This window comes from Oppia nitens, unplaced genomic scaffold (genome assembly GCF_028296485.1).
Source record: "Oppia nitens isolate AA-2021 unplaced genomic scaffold, nextdenovo-longstitch-racon4-pilon3 scaffold1_pilon_pilon_pilon, whole genome shotgun sequence".
NCBI lineage: Eukaryota > Metazoa > Arthropoda > Arachnida > Sarcoptiformes > Oppiidae > Oppia > Oppia nitens.
Window position 1 is genome coordinate 13,898,414 of NW_026533199.1, and position 22,466 is coordinate 13,920,879.

Genomic DNA, 22,466 nt, shown 5'->3' on the forward strand with positions numbered 1-22,466 from the left:
AATAAATTTTTTTAAAAAATACAAATGTATTTTTAGTAAAAATAAATGACATATTTATTATTACTATTTTTTTTTTATTTTTTTTAATATATATTTAATTTTCAATATATTTTTTTTCATTATTTAACATATGTTAATTAAAATTAATAATTTGTTATTAAATTATATTTTGTAATAATTTATTAAACAATTAATTGTTAATTTTTGCTTAATTTATAATAATAAAACAACAACAAAAAATCATTTTTTGTATTAAATATTTATTTACTTATTTTTTTGAGTAGACTAAAAATATTTATTATGCAAATAGTTTTAATTTAATATTAACATTTTATATAAATTAAACTTATTTATTTTTTAAAAAATAACTATTAATTTGATATTTAATAAAAATATATATGTAAACTTTTTTTGCTATTTTCGTTACTATAACTTTAAATATTATTTAATATATCTAATTTAATTTTACAGCGTTATAATAAATACAGTTTTTAAAAAATAAAATAAATATAAGTTACAAAAATTTAATATTTATATTTAATAATAAAATTGTTTGCATTATAAATGTTATTAATATAATTTTTTTAGTAGACGAGTAATTATATTAGACTATTATCTAAGCTAGCTGTTATTTATATATTATTAAAAGTTTTAATTAAATTATAGCTAAAAATTATTGCATATTTTTTTTTAAAAAAAATTTATCAAAACGTACTAATAATATACTAATATTGAGCTTATAATTTAATAATAATATATTAATATATATATATATATATTGTTTGTTAAACTCATTATATTTTTTTTATCACAATCTTATTATAAGATATACTAAAGAGTATTACTTGAAAAAAATAAAAAAAAAATTACAATTACTTGACATTTAAAAACTTTTATCAATTATATTTGAAAATCTATTTCAATGAATATGTTGATAAATTGCACAAAAAAACTATAATCAATGTTTGTATATAAACTCAAGTTAAGTTACATTTTTATTGTTAACAAAAATATAAGCATATAACTGTTTCAAACAAAAAAAAAAATAATTAATATTAATATTATTTTATAAAAAAAATGAAAAATTTATTAATTATAAGTTTTTTGGTTATATTTATAACTATAGCCAATGCAAACATTTTGTTTAATTTAGATAATGCTAATAAACAATACAATCAATTGGATGATCCGCGAAATTTTTCCGGAAAAGTTGTATTGACTACCGGTTCGAGTAGTGGTATCGGTGCCGGTATTGCCAAACTGTTTGCCCGATTGGGTGCCAATGTTGTCATCACTGGTCGAAATCAAACTGAAATCCAATTAGTGGCCAATGAATGTGAAAAGTTATCGCCAAAAAAATTAAAGGTTTGCTTATATTAATAATAATAAACATTAATAAAATAATAATTACATTATATGTATAGCCATTACAAGTCAGGGCCGATGTTAGCAAAAGTACTGAATTACAGTCACTATTGGATCAGACAATCAAAACGTACGGCCAGTTGGATGTGTTGGTCAATAACGCCGGTATTGGTATCGGTGTTAACATTACTGATGACAAGTTTATGTCAGTATTTGACAAAATACTGAGTGTTAATCTGCGTCCGTATGTAGAGCTCAGTCATCTATCGGTTCCCTATTTGAACAAAACTAACGGCACTATTATCAGCATATCTAGTATAGCGTCAACAGTACCGGTATGTTTTAAAAAGTTAAAATTATAACTATATATATACAGTATATAGGTTATCATAGATTTAAATAATATATTAGTTTACTAACAATAAGATTAATTTAAAATTGAGTTTATAATAGTATTACTTTTTTTGTAGTTAAAATCAAGTTTACCCTATTGTGTGTCCAAATCGGCTATAGATATGATGACCCGTGTGTTGGCACTTGAATTGGGACCCAATATACGGGTCAATACTATTAAGTAATTATTATTATTTAATAAAACTAAATTAAATTAAATTATAACTTAATATATATATATAATTTACATATTAAATATAAATATATATATATATATATATAGTCCAGGTTCAATTGATACACCAATTATGTCGGGTGATCCCAAAATTATTGATCAATTGAAAAAAATGATTATCTCGCGGACACCACTCCATCGTATCGGTCAACCCCTGGATATAGCCGAAGGTGTTGTTTGGTTGGCCTCCCGATCGGCCAGTTTTATAACCGGTACTAATCTGGTCATCGATGGCGGTATTATCTATAATTTTGGCGGTATATAATAAATTACAATAAAAATAAATATTAATAATAATTAAGTGTATTTTAATTTTTTTTTATATAAAGTTGTTAAATATGAATATTAACTTTTTGAAATAAAAAAAATTATTTACTTATTTTTTTTAATAGACTAACAGTTTTTATTTTTGTCAAAAAATTAAAAAAGATTTTGAATTTAATATTTAATATTTTAAATTAATTTTTAAAAATAATTTAATAGTTTATTGAATCATATATTTATAAAAAAAAATTGGTTCAGAGCTCTTTGCTATTTATTTAAATATTATTTTTATATATTAAAACTAATTATACAATGTTATAATAGTTACAGTTTTTTTTAAAATTATAAAGTAATAATTTAATATATTTTTTTTAATAATTAAATAATTTTTAGATCATAAATGTTGTATTTTATTTTATTTTCATTTTATTTAATATTACTAACTATAATAATATTACATTATTATCTCATGTGTAAATCACTAGAAAATTTATACGATTTTTTAATAATACAAATTATCATAAATATACTTTAATAAATTAATAGTTAAAATTAATACACGGTGGCTCATCAGGAGTTATTTTCAAAATACACCACTTATTTCAAAAACTACTAATTATATTTTATTTTAACAAAAAATATTATAAAATATGATAAATGGGATTACATATTTTAATTAGATAAATTTTCAAAATGGCCGCCATTAATTGCAATTAAATGGCAAAGTCGGGTGTACAAAATTGGATGTTACCCGTACTTTCATATATTGCTGTATGGCCCGTATCTCACTTTCAATCATTTTTGTGAATTCTTCAATAGATTGAGGGTTGGATATGTAAACCATATCCTTAAAATAAACCCAAAAAAATAATCACAGGTGTTGAAATCGGGTAAATATGGAGGTAAAATCATTTCAGCCGCCAGTCTTCTTGGGCACATCCAAACCTATAATCCGATCACCAAAACACTCTCTAAGTTGTTCAAAGATATCTTGTGTTCTGTAAGGTCGTGAACCATCTTGTTTAAACCAGTAACAATCAAGCAATCTTTTTATCTTCAGCAGACCCTATGTCCTGCACAATGATTTAAGTCCTGTAGATCTCTGATATCACAAATTTCTCTTAAAAATATAGGCCCAATTATTTCTTTGTCACTAATAGCACATCATATGGCGACAGGTTCTGGATGTAGCGGTCGCGTGATAGTCAAAATATAATAAATAAGGACAATTTCGACTATTTTTACACCTGACTTTGCCATTTAATTGCAATTAAAGGCGGCCATTTTAAAAATTTTTTTTATAAAAATATGTAATCCCATTTATCATATTTTATAATATTTTTTGTTAAAATAAAATATAATTAGTAGTTTTTGAAATAAGTGGTGTATTTTGAAAATAACTCCTGATGAGCCAGCCTGTAAATATTATTTAAATAGTTATTATAAATTTATCAAAACGTATAATAATTCAATTAATATATTTTTTTTTTAAAATTTTGCAATACATTTTTCTAATAACTATAATTTTTTTCTAACTTATCATTATTAATTAATTAAAATATTTTATATATTTGTATATTTTATATATTTGTATATATAATATAATTACAATTTATGTTATTTTTAGTATACAATTATTTTTATATAATTATAAAAACTGTAAATCTCTACATTTTCATATTTGAAATTTTATTAATTTTTTGTTATTTTTTTAAATAGTCTTGTCATGGAGCAAATTTTTTTTAACTAATTAATATATTAATTAATTTTAATTGATAAAATTAACTAGTTTACTTATGTTTATAATAAAACACAACAATTATTAATAATTTATTTACTTTTATTATTGATTATATGTTTATAAATACAATTAATTGTAAAATTATATTATTTTTATTATTATTATTAATTTTTTGTTGGTTGATATAAATCACAAAAATAGTGATAATATATAATCAGTAATATTTTATATAAATTGTTTTTTAAACGTATTTTATAGTAAATATATTATTGCTAAACAATAATAATAAATTGCAATAGTATTAGTTGTTTAAAAATAACATTATATTACTTGACATTTAGAAAATTTTATCATTATATTTAAAAAATCTATTGAATAAACTTATTAAAAAATAATTAATATTGATAAATTGCACTAAAAAAATATTATCACTATTGTATATAAACTCAAGTTATGTTAGATTTTTTTATAAAATAATAAAAACATATAATTGTTTCAAACAAAAAATAATTAATATTAAAATTATTTAAAAAATGAAATATTTACTAATTATAAGTTTTTTGGTTATATTTATAGCTATAGTCAATGCAAACATTTTGTTTAATTTAGATAATAATAATAATCCGCAAAATTTTTCGGGAAAAGTTGTATTGACTACCGGTTCGAGTAGTGGTATCGGTGCCGGTATTGCCAAACTGTTTGCCCAATTGGGTGCCAATGTTGTCATCACTGGTAGAAATCAAACTGAAATCCAATTAGTGGCCAATGAATGCCAACAGTTGTCACCTAAAAAACTAAAGGTTTACTTATATTAATAATAAACTTATTAATAAATAAAAATATTGTATTATATGTATAGCCATTACAAGTTAGGGCCGATGTTAGCAATAGTACTGAATTGCAGTCAATATTGGATCAGACAATCAAAACGTACGGCCAGTTGGATGTGTTGGTCAATAACGCCGGTATTAGTAATGCTGTTAACATTACTGATGACAAGTTTATGTCAGTATTTGATAGAGTATTGAGTGTTAATCTCCGACCGTATGTAGAGCTCAGTCATCTATCGGTTCCCTATTTGAACAAAACTAACGGCACTATTATCAGCATATCTAGTATAGTGTCAACAGTTCCGGTAAGTTTTATTTTTTTTATAACAATAGTATACTGTAATCATATATATATATATATATACAGTATAAACAAAATAATTAATTTGTTAATAGATTTTAGTTATTATTATTATTATTTATAAATTATATATATATAGATGAAATCAAATCTACCCTATTGTGTGTCCAAATCGGCTATAGATATGATGACACGTGTGTTGGCACTTGAATTGGGACCCAATATACGGGTCAATACTATTAAGTAATTTGAGATTTTTAATTATTAATTTTTTAATTTTAATTTTATTTACATATTAATTAAATTTTTTTATTATTGATATAGTCCAGGTCTAATTGATACACCAATTATATCGGGTGATCCTATAGTTATAGATCAGTTCAAAAAACTGATTGTCTCGCATACACCACTCCATCGTATCGGTCAACCCCTGGATATAGCCCGGGGTGTTGTTTGGTTGGCCTCCCGATCGGCCAGTTTTATAACCGGTACAAATCTGGTCATCGATGGCGGTGTTATCTATAGTTTTGGCGGTTTATTTAATTAATTAATTATTTTTTAAATTATTTTATTTGATTGATTTAAATGATTTGAGATTAATTATTATATTTTTTTTATTGATTAAAACTATTGATATATTTTTGATTTTATTTATAATAGTTATTATAACTTTATTTTTGATTTTTTTATTTATTTAAAAAAAATTTAGTTTAACAATTTAAAACAATAATATATAATCAAAATAGCATTTGATATTTCATAACTAAAAATATGTTAATTTTTTAAATAGTCTTTATATTATTTGTTTTATACTTTTACTGTATAATAGTAACAATTTACAGATTAAATTTATTTTATTATATTAGATAAATAAAATAATAATTATTAACAAATAAATATATAATTTGAAAAACTATAATTATATTTACTTATAAAATTGAAATAATTATTGTAAATGAAACTGTAATAAATTTATTATTGTTGTGATAGGATTTAAATTATTTTATTAAATTATTAAAAATTTGTTGAAACACAATTGAAATTAGCTTCACTCTATTAATAATTTTTAAAAAAATATTATTTAAAAATATATTTTTTATTGTATTAAATAAACTGTAAATATAAAATTTAATTTTTTATTTATAATTTTTAATAAATTTTTATAATTAATATTATAGCCAATAACACTGACAATCTAATAGTAATACATAATTAATGATTTTATATTATTTTTTAAAAATAATTTAAGTTTAATTTTAAGTTTTAATTAGTTAATTGGTCAATACTTTAATGTTTTATAATGTCTAATTAGTAATAGTATTAATATCTAATTATTTAATGGATAATTTATTTTTATTTATTTTTATTATTAATTTTTTTTGACTTTTAATAGTTTAAACAAAAATAATTAAATAAAATAAAGTCGCTCGAAACACACTAAAAATAAAATATTAAAATAATTAAATATAATTGTTTTTTAAACTATTATATTAATTACAGTTATTGAATAACTAAACACAATATTAATTTTTTTTATATTTATTATTTAATATAATTAAATATAGTAGTATATTTAGTTTTAATCTTAATATCGAAATAAATTATTATTACAATTATTATTAAATTTATTAATTAATAAATTAATTATTTCATATAATATTAGTATAACTCTAATCTAAGTTCAATTTTAGTACAATAAATAAAAATTAAGATATAATTATTTATCAATAATAACAACAACAATATAATAAATTTATTTTTTTAAATATTTTTGATAATAACACAATAATTTAATAACAATATATACTTGACATTTATAATTTATTTTATTTAATCTATTATACACTTAATAATCTTAATTTATAATAAAATATCATAGTATATAATAATAAGTAATTTACTAAAATATAATAATTGTATTTTTTTAAATTATTGTTTAAAATAATTAAATCAACAAAAAATTAATCAAAAAAATATTATAATAATGAACTTATTATTTATAAGTTATTTTGTTTTATTTTTAACATTAGCTAATGCAAACATATTGTTCAATTTAGATAATGTTAATAAAAATAATAATAATGTTTTGAATGATTCGCGAAATTTTACGGGAAAAGTTGTATTGACTACCGGTTCGAGTAGTGGTATCGGTGCCGGTATTGCCAAACTGTTTGCCCGATTGGGTGCCAATGTTGTCATCACTGGTCGAAATCAAACTGAAATCCAATTAGTGGCCAATGAATGTCAACAGTTATCACCAAAAAAAACTAAAGGTATGCTTATATTAATAATAATAATAATAAAGTTATTAATAATAAAAAAAAATAATTTATTATATGTATAGCCATTACAAGTTAGGGCCGATGTTAGCAATAGTACTGAATTGCAGTCACTATTGGATCAGACAATCAAACGGTACGGCCGTTTGGATGTGTTGGTCAACAACGCCGGCATTGGTACCGGTGCTAACATTACTGATGACAAGTTTATGTCAGTATTTGACAAAATACTGAGTGTTAATCTGCGTCCGTATGTAGAGCTCAGTCATCTATCGGTTCCCTATTTGAACAAAACTAACGGCACTATTATCAGCATATCTAGTATAGCGTCAACAGTACCGGTAGGTTATGTTAATAATTTATAACTATAAATATCATATATTCAGATAACATTAATTCATATTTTTATATCTATGTTTTATATATATAATATATATATATAGTTAAAGTCAAATCTATCCTATAGTGTGTCCAAAACGGCTATAGATATGATGACCCGTGTGTTGGCACTTGAATTGGGACCCAATATACGGGTCAATACTATCAAGTAATATAAGTTAAAACAAAACAAAACTAAATATTTAACTTTAATTTTAATTAATTTAATTAATTTTTTAAAAAAATTAAAATATCTTATATTTCAATATATATGTAGTCCAGGTTTAATTGATACACCAATTTTGTCGGGCGATCCCAAAATAGTGGATGAATTTAAAAAACTGGTGATTTCACGTACACCACTACACCGTTTGGGTCAACCCCTGGATATAGCTGACGGTGTTGTTTGGTTGGCCTCCCGATCGGCCAGTTTTATAACCGGTATTAATCTGGTCATCGATGGAGGGGTTGCCTATAATTTTGGTGGTATTAATAGATTTTAAATTTATTTTTAAGTTATTTTTTTAGTTAAACTACTACAAATAAATAATAATTAATATAATTATAATATACAGAATAAAAATTAATTGTAATTTTTATATGTAATTTATATTTAGTTAAACTATTTTGTATTAAATTTGGTTATTAATAAATTATTATTTTGTCTTAATTATAATTTATTTAACAATATATATATTATTAAAGTAAGTATAAATAAATATTATTATTGATTTTATAATCATATATTGTACAGTATATATATAAAAAATATATTTTAAGATTATCAATTGCTATTATAAAAGTAATTTATTTATTTTAACTACAATTTGTTAAAAAATATAATAATAATTACAGTATTTACAATTTTTTAATAATACGAATATTTGATAACTTTTTTTAGATAATCAAAAAATTTATATATATAATTTTTTAGTTTATTTTACAAAATAAATAAACTAATCTACATACTTTTTTTAAACAGTATATTATATCAGAAATAATAATTTTTTTTGTTTATTTAATAAACAATTATAATAATAAAAAAATCAGTTTATTAATGAATACTACAATATATATAACTTTAAACAATAAAAAAAAATATGAAATTATATATTAGTTAATAACACAATTAAATTAATGTTAATTAATATTTAATATTTTTGTTTTTGTTGAAAAACTGTAATTATAAACTTTATTATTTTATATTATAATTTTTTAAATAAATTTTGAATATTTATTATTTTAGAAAATGGCTTATCAATTTTTTGTTAATTAAAAATTTAAACCTTTAATATACAGAATTAATTAGTTTATTTATGTTAATAAAATTCAATAAAATTTATTATAAATTCAAAAATAAATACTAAATAAGATTTTTATTATTTATTTTCTAATTAATAAGTTTTAATAATAATAAAAAAACTAAACTCTAGTACTATAATATGATATCAATAATTTAATTTGTTATATGTTAATGATAAACTATTTTTTTTGTTTTAATTATAAGTTACTTAACAATATATATGAATAAACATTATTAATGTTTTTTGTAATATAAATAATATATTAAACAGTATATATAAAAAATAATAACATTTATATTGTATGAATAGTAATTGCTATTATAAAAATTTATTTTAACTAAAAATTTTTGAAAGTATTATAATAATTACAGTTTTTTATTTATTATTTCAATTTAACTAGTTGATAAAAGTAAAAAAATAATTAAAACGTTTTTCAAACAAAGTTATAGAAATAATATATATACAGTATATATATATAAACAATTAATTGTCATACATTTGTTGATAATAAAACTATATTAATAATTACATTATCGTTATAAGTACGTTGAGGTTATTTTTATTTATTAATAAATATATTAATATTATATCTATAATTTTAATGCAATACTTTAATAATCTAACAAAAAAAAATTATCAATAATAATAATAATAATAATAATAATAATAATAATAATAATAATATAATGCATTCAATTTATACTTGACATTTAAATTTTAAGGTTGAAATTTAGTTTAAGTGCACTTATTTAATTTAAGTTAATATTGAAAAAAAGATAACAAAATAGTATATATATATATTTTATATTAGATAGTTTACAAAAATAAAATAGTTATATATTTTTATATATATTGATATACAGTATATTGTTTAAGAAAATCAAATTAAAAAAATGAATTTATTGTTTATTATTATTAATTTGTTCCCATTATTTCTAGCAATAGCTAATGCAAACATTTTGTTTAATTTAGATAATGCTAATAAACAATACAATCAATTGGATGATCCAAGAAATTTTACCGGAAAAGTTGTATTGACTACCGGTTCGAGTAGTGGTATCGGTGCCGGTATTGCCAAACTGTTTGCCCAATTGGGTGCCAATGTTGTCATCACTGGTAGAAATCAAACTGAAATCCAATTAGTGGCCAATGAATGCCAACAGTTATCACCGAAAAAACTAAAGGTTTGACTAATAATAATAATAAAAATAAAATTATTTTATTTAATATTAATATTATATTTCTACTATATATATACTGTATATATGTATAGACATTAACTTATTATATATTTAATAATAATAACAACAAATTATTATATATTTAATAATAATAATAACAATAATATTATTGTATTATATGTATAGCCATTGCAAGTTAAGGCCGATGTTAGCAATAGTACTGAATTGCAGTCACTATTGGATCAGACAATCAAAACGTACGGCCAGTTGGATGTATTGGTCAACAACGCCGGTATGGGTGCCGGAGCCGCAGTTACCGACAAACAATTTATGCCCGTATTTGACAAACTAATGGCCGTTAATTTGCGTCCGTATGTCGAACTAAGTCATCTATCGGTACCATATTTGAACAAAACTAACGGCACTATTATCAGCATATCTAGTGTATCGGCTATAGCACCGGTAGGTTTTTTTCCAGAAACTATACATTATTTTAATTAATAATATTTTTTTAATATTGTTATATATATATTGATATATACAGACTAAAGGTGTTTTAGCCTATTCAGTGTCCAAAGCGGCCATCGATATGATGGGTCGGGTATTGGCACTTGAATTGGGACCCAATATACGGGTCAATACAATCAAGTAATTAATATTTTTTTAATAAATAGATTTATATATAAAATATTTATTTATTTATATATAAAATATTTATTTATTTATATATAAAATATTTATTTATTTATATATAAAATATTTATTTATTTATATATAAAATATTTATTTATTTATATATAAAATATTTATTTATTTATATATAAAATATTTATTTATTTATATATAAAATATTTATTTATTTATATATAAAATATTTATTTATTTATATATAAAATATTTATTTATTTATATATAAAATATTTATTTATTTATATATAAAATATTTATTTATTTATATATAAAATATTTATTTATTTATATATAAAATATTTATTTATTTATATATAAAATATTTATTTATTTATATATAAAATATTTATTTATTTATATATAAAATATTTATATATATATATATATATTTATTTATTTATCAATATATTAGCCCTGGTTATATTGATACACCATTTCATCAAGGTGATCGCAAAATTATTGATGAACTAATGAAATACATAAGCTCTAAGACACCGATGAAACGTATCGGTCGACCCGAGGATGTGGCCGATGCTTGTGTTTGGTTGGCCTCCCGATCGGCCAGTTTTATAACCGGTGCCAATCTGGTCGTCGACGGCGGTATTGTCTATAATATTGGCGGTTTATTTTAATAATAATAATAATTAAATAAATAATTATTTTTTCAATTTTATCATTTTTATTTTTGTTGTTGTTTATAATAATTTCATAATATTTTTTGTTGTTGAATAAATTGCAATTTATTTATTGCAAATACAAAATAATTTTAATTATTTATAAAAAAAATGATAATTATATTGTTATGATGTTATAATTTATAAATATATTGTTTTTGTTGTTGTAGTTTAATTAAATAATTTTATTATATCTATTTAATTTATTAATTTTCAATTTTTTTTATTTTGATAAAAATAATATAAACTATGTTAAAAAATAGATTTAAAAAAATTATAATAAATTATAATAAAAATAATTTTGATATATATTTATAAATAAATTTTAGTTTAGATTTTAAAACTTAGAAACATTTATTTATTTTGCAAATTGATTGATACTATGATTACAATATGTTTTGTATTAATTTTGTATTAATATATATATATAATAAATAATTAAATAACACATATGTTTAGTTTAATAGTTATATTATTACTAACGACTAAAAAAAATATACTAAATAGTTATATTGCTAAACAATTTTTTTAAAAATTATAAATTATTAAGTAATCATTTTTTACTAAAATTAATTTAATTATATAAAAAAATTGATAAAACATATTTTAAGTTTTAAGTTTCTAAACTAAACTAAAAAACTTTTTTTTAAAAAATAAATAAATATTTTATTAAATTATTATTTTAGTCTTAAGTCTAATCAATTAAATCAAATAATTAAAAACTAAAAATGAAGTTAATATTATTAAATATTATTATTATAATAACTATAGCTATAGTTAATGCAAGCATTTTGGCTGATTGTGAAAATAATGATAATAATAATAAACAATTAGATGATTCACGAAATTTTACGGGAAAAGTAGTATTGATTACCGGTTCGAGTAGTGGTATGGGCGCCGGTATTGCCAAACTGTTTGCCCAATTGGGCGCTCATGTAGTCATCACTGGTAGACATTTGAATGATATCCAGAGTGTGGCCAATGATTGTCAACAGTTATCACCAAATAAGCTAAAGGTATGACTAAAATAATAATCAAAATAATCAAAACTTGAAATAATAAAATAATAATTTACTAATAAAATAATAATTTACTAATAAAATAATAATTTACTAATAAAATAATAATTTACTAATAAAATAATAATTTACTAATAAAATAATAATTTACTAATAAAATAATTAATTAATATCTAATTATTATTAATTATTAATTATTAAATTACCATTATTATCAATATTTTTTTGTATTTTTGTATTAAACAATATATATATACTGTATATATACTGTATATATACTGTATATATACTGTATATATACTGTATATATACTGTATATATACTGTATATATATTATATATATATACCTGTATATAATATTTATAGCCACTTGAAGTTTTGGCTGATCTAACCAATAGTACACAATTGCAATCACTATTGAATAAGACAATTGAAACCTATGGACAGTTAGATGTATTGGTCAACAATGCCGGCATATCGTTGATGGCCAGCGTTACCGATAAACAATTTATGCCAGTATTTGATAAGGTATTGAGTGTTAATCTGCGTCCGTATGTAGAGCTCAGTCATCTATCGGTTCCCTATTTGAACAAAACTAACGGCAATATTATCAGTATATCTAGTTTTGTGTCGACAGTTCCGGTAATTATAAATTAAAAAATTTTGTAATATTATTTTGTAATCATATTTATACATGTATGTAAATATTTTAGGATTACAATTAACAGTAATATATACAGTATATACAGTATATATATATATATAATTAATATTAATATTTTAATTATATGAAAAAAATTATATTTTAATTATTATTATTATTTACTTAATTATTATTATTATTATTTACATAATTATTATTATTATTTACATAATTATTATTATTATTTACTTAATTATTATTATTTTTATTTACTTAATTATGTATATTATATATAAATATATATAGTTAAAAACAAATCTAGCCTACAATGTAGCTAAAGCTGGCATAGATATGATGACCCGTGTGTTGGCACTTGAATTGGGACCCAATATACGGGTCAATACAATCAAGTAATTAATATATATAATAATTTAAAAATTAAAAAATTATTTATATATATATACCCCCTAAATATCTATAGTCCAGGTGTTATCAATACATCACTTAAATCCGATGATCCATTAAAAGATCAGATGATAAAGCATGCAATTTCACGTACATTACTCAAACGTATTGGTCAGCCCCGGGATATAGCCGACGGAGTTGTTTGGTTGGCCTCCCGATCGGCCAGTTTTATAACCGGTGCCAATCTGTATATTGATGGCGGTATTCGGTATAATTTTGGCGGTCAATAACTTTGTTTGTTTTGTGGCGATTGAATAAAATGATAGTCAAAACAAAAAAATTTTAAAATTTTTTTTTTAATTTAATTATTTAAAAAAAACAATATTCTATTTTAATAAATTCAATTATCGAAAAAAATTAATTATATATTAAATGTTTTATATATTTAATTATTTATTTAAACTGTAGTAAATTTAATTATAATACTTTAATATATGGATCTATATTAACTGATAGTTGATATTGTATTTAAAAAACAAACAAACAGTAAACTAAACATTTTAATTAATTTATAACTATTAATATTTTATTAATAAATTAATAATTAGGATTGTTATAACCGATTTCTATTTTTTCAAATATGTATTAAAATAATAAACTACTTTAATATATATATTAAAAAAAATTAACATTTGAATTATAATATATTAAAATTTTCAAATAAACTATAAAATTTTTCACAATTAAAATAACATTTTATATTTAGTTTTATATAATAAACATTAATTAGTAATTTTTAAATTCTAATTATATTTAAAAAATTATTTTTTGTTAAAATTTGTAAATTGTAATTAATTAATTTATAATTTTAATATTTTTATAAATACAATAAAATTAAATAAAAATAATATGTAAATGATAGTAATTAGTTATTTTTAGTTATGTAAAACTGTAAAATAAGATAATATTTTATTTTTTATATTATATAAATTTTATTAATATTAATTTTTAGATGTTTTCAGCAAGATGAATTTTATTTTATTTTTATCAAAATAATAATAATAATAATTTTTTACTTTTAATCTAATACTTAAATAAGTTCGATTAAACTAGTGGTTAGTTCGATTAATTTTAAATATATATATAAATTAAAATATGATTCATTTTATATATAAAATATATAAAAAAAATATATATAAAAAATCTTAGTTTTCTAAATTTGTATTTTAAAAATATAAATTAATTTATTTATTTATTTACCAAGTTATTAGTAATTTAGTTATTTTTACTTATTTAAAACTGTAAATTAAGCTATTATTTTATTTTTTATTTTTTATTTAAACTTTATAAATATTAATTTTAGGATAATGCATCGCCACGTATATATAGTTATAATTTTTATTTTTTAATAAACTTACTAAAAATTGTGTTGTTGAAATTAAAACCTATTTTTTATTATATAATTATTTAACATATTATACTGTATAACAATAATAAATATAAATACTAAATAAAAACTGTGATTAATTATACTGTAATTAAATAGTAATTAATATTAAAGTTACAGCTAGAAATTTTCGGACTTATATAAATTAAATACTATTAATATAGTAAATATATTATTTTATATTTACAATTGTTTAAAAATATTTATAAAAAAAACAGATTACGTCATATCTAATTAATAATTTTTTTTTAATTATTAATTTAATAATAATTTTTCTAAATTATTAATTAGACTACTATTGAATTTAATCTATATATTTAGGTATAAATACTAAAATTTTAAAATTTGCTTTAATATATATAGAGGAATAATAATTTTAATTTAAATAAATTATATTATAATTATGTTGATATTCAAACTAAAAATTTAAAAAAAATTATATTGAATGGTCTAAATAGTGACCAAATTTTTTCTAATAATAATATCATAAAAAAAACTGTAATAATTTTAAATCAAAATATTAAATATATGTAATAATTTTATATATATATAAATATATTAATCAATTTGCTTTAAACCATCCAATTAATTATAAATACATATATATTTTTTCTATATCATTGTAAATTTTTTAAAGTTTACATAAATAATTAGAATTTAGAAAAATTTCAATAATCAGTCAAAATTTATTTTTTTTATAAAAAAACTGTAAATATAATATATTAAATAAATTTTTATTATTATATTATTTCTACTAAGTTTACTGTTAGGGCAGCACTACATAATTAATTTATTAATTTTTAATATTTTCATAAATACTATAAAATTAATTAATATTCATCTATAGTTCAATCAAAATCAAAAAACTATATTTTTTGAAAATAACTAAACCTAATATATATTTTATTTAACTATAATTAAAACAGTCATTAATGGATAAACTTAATACTGTTAAAATAAATTTAATATATTTCATACCTAATAGTCTATAAGCTTATTAATAGCCTGTATGTATGTAAAACTAAAAAATAATATAATTAATAATTATTTTTAAATGTTTAAAATATATTAAGTTTTTTTTAAAAAAAATTATTACAATACTTGTGATTAAAATCAGTGTAAAATATTTAGGGGGTGACTGAATAAAACCAATTCTTTTCTAAATAAAATCAAAAAGAATTGGTTTTTTCAGTCAAAATCTGAAAAAACCAATTCTTTTTCATATTTTTTTATTTTTTTAATAAAATATAATTTAATTTTCTAATTTTAATAATTCAATTAATAAATTAATAAGAAATGGTCACTTTTATTAATATTTACTACTCTTGAACAATGGTCAGTTACATAAAATTTTACTTAAAATTATTTATTAAATACTATTTTCATAAATTAAAGATTTTTAATATGTTTTAATATATAAATTTATCAAAAATGACCAATGGTCACTATTTAATAAAATTTAAAAATAATATAAATGATATATATTATTTATATTAACTAATAGTAATAATATTTTAATTTATAATTCTATATACTTATTTATAAAATATTAACCAATTGTTGACCATTGGTCACTTTTGATAAAATTATTGTTTAAAATGATTAATATATAAAATTAATATAAAATAAATAATTTTAAGTAAAATTTAATGAAACTGACCATTGGTCAATATTTGTAAATATGCATAATATTAACCATTTCATATAAATTTATTAATTGAAATATTAAAATTACAATATTAAATTATATTTTATTAAAAAATTTAAAAAATATTAAAAAGAATTGGTTTTTTCAGATTTTGACTGAAAAAACCAATTCTTTTTGGTTTTATTTAGAAAAGAATTGGTTTTTTTCAGTCACCCCCAAATATTTAAGCTATTCAAATGATTTGTCGATAATTTTTTACTAATAGTAATAGTAACTAAATAAAAACTGTAATAATTTTTAAATGAAAATATTTAATATAATAATAATTTGTATATAAAATAAATTAGCCTATTGTTTAGCGAAGCAAGCAATTTTTTCATTATATAAATTAATTAAAATATGTTTTACTAAATATAAATAATTTTTTCTATATATTTATATTTCGAAAAAAAACCAAGTGTATTTAATTGACAACTATTAAAATGTAAATGAAATAATTTTTTAAAAAATGTAACTGAAAATAAATATTTAATTTCAAATATTATTATTATTATTATTACATATTATGTAATTTTTATTAAATTATATATTAGATTTTATTAAGATTTTAATATATTTATCTTAAAGTATGTAAGTTATTATGTTATTTAATTTATGTCAAACTAAGCACACAAACTGTAATAATTATATAATTAATATTTATAATTTAACTATAATTTTCATTATATATAAAAAAACTTATTTTATATTAAATACTTCATTTAATTTTTTTAAAACTCTAATATAAATAATGCAATAAAATATTTAAAAAAAATAAATTTGTTTTTTAATAAAATTTTTATAAATAATATTTATTTTTAAATTAAATTCATTTTTTTGTTATATAATTATTTAATATATTATACTGTATAACAATGATATACAATATATATATAAATATTAAATAAAAACTGTGATTACATAAACTATAATTAAAATGTATTATAATTTTTTGATTATAATAATACTTATTAATTATTATCAATTGTATGTAAACTTCAATATGTTTTTTTTAATTATTATTAATAATTTAATTTATTTAAATATATATTTTTTATCTTTATTAAATTACTTTTGATATTTAATAATAGATTAATAATAGAATTGAGCTAATATTTAAAAAATCATTTTTATTAAATAATATAATATTAAGTTGTGATACAAAACTGTAATAATAATAGAAATAATAATTGTTTAATAAATTTTTTTTATAAAAATATATTTAGAAATGTCGATCAAACATTTTTTTTATATATAAATATGATAACTTAAATTGGATTAAAATATTACTTATTTATTAAAAATTTACTGTATTAAAAAAAATTATATTAAAAATCTGTAAATAGTTAGATTTTTATTTTTGTAAAAAATTTTTAGGTTTATACATAAATAATTAGAATTTAGAAAAATCTCAATAATCAGTCAAAATTTATTTTTTGTTTTATTATTTTAAAAAACTGTAAATTTCAAAATAAATTATTTTTTATTATTTTATAATTACTAATAACTTAACAATTAGCGGATCACGACACAATCAATTTATTTATTTATTATTTTTTATATTTTTATAAAATTGACTAATTAATTAAATCTACATTTACCATAATCAATATGGGTGATGCCAGAAACTGTACTATATTTTTATTACATATTTATATAATTTATTTAAAACTATCAAATATTAGATTAATTTTTTAATGCTTTTCTGGCAAATTGTTTTTAGCTGAATTATTAAATTTATGTAAAACTGTAAATTATGCTAATATATATTTTTTAATTTTATATAATTTTAAATTATCTGTTTTTTATTATAATTTCTTTTTATTATAAACATGGCTATTAAATTTAGATAAAAAACTATAAAAAATAAATTAATAATTATTTATTTGATAAATAAAATCAAATCATTTTTTTAATTAACAAATCATAATATTAAATATTTATTTAACTAATATAATTAAAATAGTCATTAAAAGAAAAATTTACTAATGTTTAAAATAAATCAATAATATTAATAATAATGTCATAATGTTTGAGCATTTGTATGTAAAGCTCAATACAATATTAGTAATTAATAATTAATTATATTATATGTAAATAAATTTAACGAAAACAAATGTTATTATAAAAATATTAATAAACTTTAATAGAGTCGATAATAATTTTCTAGTAAAGTCTAATATTAACATAAATCTGTAATAATTTTTAAATCAAAATATTTAATTTAATAATAATTTATATTTCAAAGATTAGATAGTATTAGACTAAAATTATTATATTATTTTTAAAATGTAAATAAATAAAAAAAATAGTTTTTTATATTTTTATTTTCAGTAGTTTATTAATTTATTCACAATTATAATTAATTATATAATTAAATAATTTTATAATAATCATAGCAACAACAAACTGTAATAATTATATACTTAATATTTTTTAGTTTTATAAAAAAAATTGTTATTAAATAATAGTAGAAATACCGCTATTACTATAAAATATATAAAAATAAAAAATTTTTAATTTTTTAATTTTTATATTTAAATAAAAATTCAATAAATAATTATTATTGTTTGGACTGTCTGTTTGTAAAAACAAGTTAGTAGTAGTAGTAGTAGTAGTAGTCTTTATAAGTTTAAGCACCTGTATATCAATTATTTTTTTTTAAAAATTAATATTAATTGTTTACATTAATAATAGACTTAGTAGTTTATTAATTTATGCACATTTATAATTAAGTAATTAATTAATTAATTAATTAATTACAACAACATATAAAACTGTAATAATTAAAAAAAATTTGTATTTTTTTAGTTTAATAATAAATTTTATTAATTATTTAATGAAATCATACTAACTGGTGGTAATACTATTGTTTTTTTTAATAAAAACTATTATTTTTATATTTAAATAAAATTACTACATTATAATTTCTATGTATAAATTAAATCATATTTTTTCATTATATAATTATTTAACTTATTATATATTAATGATTGTAATATTGTAAATAAAAATACTTTTGTTATACTGTATTATTATATTGGATTCTATTAACAATTAAACAACAAACAACTTACATAATTTTTTTTAAAAATCGTTATATTATATTAATTGTTTTTTTTGTATAATATTTTATTTAAATTAATTAAGCAATACTAAACTGTGATTATTATGAAAATAATATTTTTAGTATAATATTATTTTTTAAAAATTAATTTTTTGGTTAGAATATATAGAAAGTATCTTTTTTTAACTTGAATATAAAAATATTTAAAAATCTACTAAAATTTTAATTATTTAAATATAATTTTATAAATATTTTATTATTAGATAAAAATAAGATAATAAATTTTTGTCAAATTTTCAATTTAAATAAATAAATCAAATATTATTAATATATTGAATAATAAATATCAATCTTTTCAATGAAACTAATTATTATTAAAATAATATTTTTTTACAAATATATTTTAGTTTTTTTAAAAGTAAAAACAACTAATCTATTTATCTATATTGATCTACAAATACTAAAACTTTAAAAAATATACATTTTTTAAGAACAGTTTTCAAGAAAACTACTTAATTATTTAGAAAAATTATTATTAAATTAATATTTTTAAAAAATATACTTACAGTTATTTTTAAGTAAAAAAAACTAGTCATTTTATTTTATATTGATATACAAATATTATTAAAATTTTTTTAATTTATCTTAATATATTTAGCATATATAGCAATAATAGTTTCAATTTAAATAAAAAATATATTATAATTTTGTTGACATTCAAATTAATATTTGTTTCAATTAAAATAAATAGATTTTTTTAAAAAAATAATAAAATATTAAAAATATTATTATTTATTTTGCATACACATAAAACTAGTACTAAAACTCAAAACAAAAAGTTTTAGCTACACAATTGTAAAGTTAAAAATTAAATAATATTATTATTTATTATTATTAATAATGTTTCAATAAATTTTGTTAATCACAAAAAAACTGTAATAATTAATATATTAATATTTTTAGCTTAACAAATAAATTTTATTAAAAGTTTTAGACGCTCCTATAGTGCTGCATTGTTTTGTTTTATAAATCTGTAATATAGTTAACAATAAAAAATTTAAAAAAAAATATAATTTTTGTTTTTATATAAAATTCATATAGCTAATCATTAATGTTTGATGTTATCTAATTTATTATATATATATCAATGATGTATATATTTTTTATAAAAATAAAAAATTTTCATAATTATATATAATTAATATTAATTATTATACTTAATTAATTAATTATTATAATTATTTAACTAATTGTTATAATTATTTAACTAATTATTAAAAATATACAGTTCGATATATAATTTTTACAGTTTTTTTTAAGTAAATTATATTATTATATATTTGACAGTATTAACAATGTAAATTTAATTATAACAATTTTATAAAATTAACTTATTTTATAAAAATCTATGATAAATATTTAAGATTTTATAGAGTTGTCAATTAGTTTCTAATAATAATAATAACAAACAAATAAATAAAAACTGTAATAATTATAATTTAAGATATTAATTATAATAATAGATTTTATATAAAAAAAATATTAGTTTAGTTTAACCTCTCAATTAAATTTTTCAATTATTTTTTAATAATACTAACATTAAAAAACTGTAATAATTCTAAATCAAAATATTTAATAAAATAATAATTTGTATATAAAAAAATATTAGATTATCATAAAAGCCATTTAATTAATTCATATAAATATATTTTTATTTATATTTTTATTTATTAAATTTATTCATATTTATATATATTTGAAACAAAAAATAAGTTTTTTTTCTAATTTTCTATATATATATATTTCCAAAAATAAAAATTAATTGTATTTAATTGACAACTATGAAACAGAAAATAATTTTTTTGTTTGTAAAAATTTTAAACATACATTTTATTATTAAATAAACTAATCAAGATAAATTTATTTTTAATTATTTATTAGTATAGTATACTAATTTTTAAAAAAAATTATTTTAATAGTTTATTTGCAACAATAACAATTTAAATAAAAATTAATTATTATTATGTCGACATTTAAACTAATATTTTTTTAAAACAACTGTAAATTTAATAATAACAAATTTATTAAATAACTTATTGTAAATTTTTTTTATACCTATTAAATCTTCCAATGAGTGGCCAATTATTTTTATAATATTAATAACATTTAAAAAACTGTTATAATTATACATCAAAATATTAAATATAATTATAATTTTTTTTATAAAAAATTATTAGTCAGTTTTCATTTCATTCAATTAATTTTAAATAAAAGTTATATTGTTATATATGTTTTTTTAGAAATAAAATATTAATTTTGTTTTTATCGGTTTTATATATTTATATTTTCAAAAAAAAATTAATTGTATAACTATAAATTAGATTAAATTTTATAATAATTTAATTAAAATTTTTAATTTTTATATTAATAGTTTATTTTATCTGATAATTTTAGGTTTAAATATAAGCTTATATATAAATCAAATATTAATAAAATAATTGTATTATTTTATATTTACAATTGTTAAAAACATATTTTTGTTAAAAATATTGATTACGCCATA

At 17.3% G+C, this 22,466-nt stretch overlaps 4 protein-coding genes across 4 annotated transcripts; all 4 read left to right on the top strand.

Annotated features, from left to right (window-relative positions):
- Window positions 1-1,055: 1,055 nt before the first annotated feature.
- On the top strand, window positions 1,056-2,286 carry LOC128952271 (3-oxoacyl-[acyl-carrier-protein] reductase FabG-like). The gene is made up of 4 exons (XM_054297630.1): window positions 1,056-1,365; window positions 1,425-1,700; window positions 1,836-1,939; window positions 2,042-2,286. The coding sequence occupies exons 1-4, from the start codon at window positions 1,078-1,080 to the stop codon at window positions 2,256-2,258; spliced, it is 885 nt and encodes a 294-aa protein (XP_054153605.1). The 5' UTR covers window positions 1,056-1,077; the 3' UTR covers window positions 2,259-2,286.
- Window positions 2,287-4,476: 2,190 nt separating this feature from the next.
- Window positions 4,477-8,289, top strand: LOC128951628 (uncharacterized short-chain type dehydrogenase/reductase y4vI-like). Its single transcript, XM_054296876.1, has 9 exons — window positions 4,477-4,798; window positions 4,858-4,963; window positions 5,051-5,133; window positions 5,269-5,372; window positions 5,454-5,662; window positions 7,160-7,402; window positions 7,484-7,749; window positions 7,852-7,955; window positions 8,064-8,289. Exons 1-9 carry the CDS (start codon window positions 4,532-4,534, stop codon window positions 8,287-8,289), a joined length of 1,608 nt encoding a protein of 535 aa, XP_054152851.1. The 5' UTR covers window positions 4,477-4,531.
- A 1,680-nt stretch (window positions 8,290-9,969) lies between these two features.
- On the top strand, window positions 9,970-11,593 carry LOC128951629 (3-oxoacyl-[acyl-carrier-protein] reductase FabG-like). The gene is made up of 4 exons (XM_054296877.1): window positions 9,970-10,274; window positions 10,458-10,733; window positions 10,816-10,919; window positions 11,374-11,593. The coding sequence occupies exons 1-4, from the start codon at window positions 9,984-9,986 to the stop codon at window positions 11,591-11,593; spliced, it is 891 nt and encodes a 296-aa protein (XP_054152852.1). The 5' UTR covers window positions 9,970-9,983.
- Window positions 11,594-12,256: 663 nt separating this feature from the next.
- LOC128952298 (3-oxoacyl-[acyl-carrier-protein] reductase FabG-like) lies at window positions 12,257-14,027 on the top strand. Its single transcript, XM_054297662.1, has 4 exons — window positions 12,257-12,651; window positions 13,021-13,296; window positions 13,604-13,707; window positions 13,779-14,027. Exons 1-4 carry the CDS (start codon window positions 12,364-12,366, stop codon window positions 13,990-13,992), a joined length of 882 nt encoding a protein of 293 aa, XP_054153637.1. The 5' UTR covers window positions 12,257-12,363; the 3' UTR covers window positions 13,993-14,027.
- The last annotated feature ends 8,439 nt before the right edge of the window (window positions 14,028-22,466 follow it).

Excerpts from the sequence above, each read along its gene's own strand:
- LOC128952271 (XM_054297630.1), top strand. The coding sequence starts at position 1,078 with ATGAAAAATTTATTAATTATAAGTTTTTTGGTTATATTTATAACTATA. Across the intron at positions 1,366-1,424 it reads TATCGCCAAAAAAATTAAAG|CCATTACAAGTCAGGGCCGA; the intron begins GTTTGCTTATAT and ends TTATATGTATAG. Across the intron at positions 1,701-1,835 it reads GTATAGCGTCAACAGTACCG|TTAAAATCAAGTTTACCCTA; the intron begins GTATGTTTTAAA and ends CTTTTTTTGTAG.
- LOC128951628 (XM_054296876.1), top strand. The coding sequence starts at position 4,532 with ATGAAATATTTACTAATTATAAGTTTTTTGGTTATATTTATAGCTATA. Across the intron at positions 4,799-4,857 it reads TGTCACCTAAAAAACTAAAG|CCATTACAAGTTAGGGCCGA; the intron begins GTTTACTTATAT and ends TTATATGTATAG. Across the intron at positions 7,956-8,063 it reads ATACGGGTCAATACTATCAA|TCCAGGTTTAATTGATACAC; the intron begins GTAATATAAGTT and ends ATATATATGTAG.
- LOC128951629 (XM_054296877.1), top strand. The coding sequence starts at position 9,984 with ATGAATTTATTGTTTATTATTATTAATTTGTTCCCATTATTTCTAGCA. Across the intron at positions 10,275-10,457 it reads TATCACCGAAAAAACTAAAG|CCATTGCAAGTTAAGGCCGA; the intron begins GTTTGACTAATA and ends TTATATGTATAG. Across the intron at positions 10,734-10,815 it reads GTGTATCGGCTATAGCACCG|ACTAAAGGTGTTTTAGCCTA; the intron begins GTAGGTTTTTTT and ends TGATATATACAG.
- LOC128952298 (XM_054297662.1), top strand. The coding sequence starts at position 12,364 with ATGAAGTTAATATTATTAAATATTATTATTATAATAACTATAGCTATA. Across the intron at positions 12,652-13,020 it reads TATCACCAAATAAGCTAAAG|CCACTTGAAGTTTTGGCTGA; the intron begins GTATGACTAAAA and ends TAATATTTATAG. Across the intron at positions 13,708-13,778 it reads ATACGGGTCAATACAATCAA|TCCAGGTGTTATCAATACAT; the intron begins GTAATTAATATA and ends AAATATCTATAG.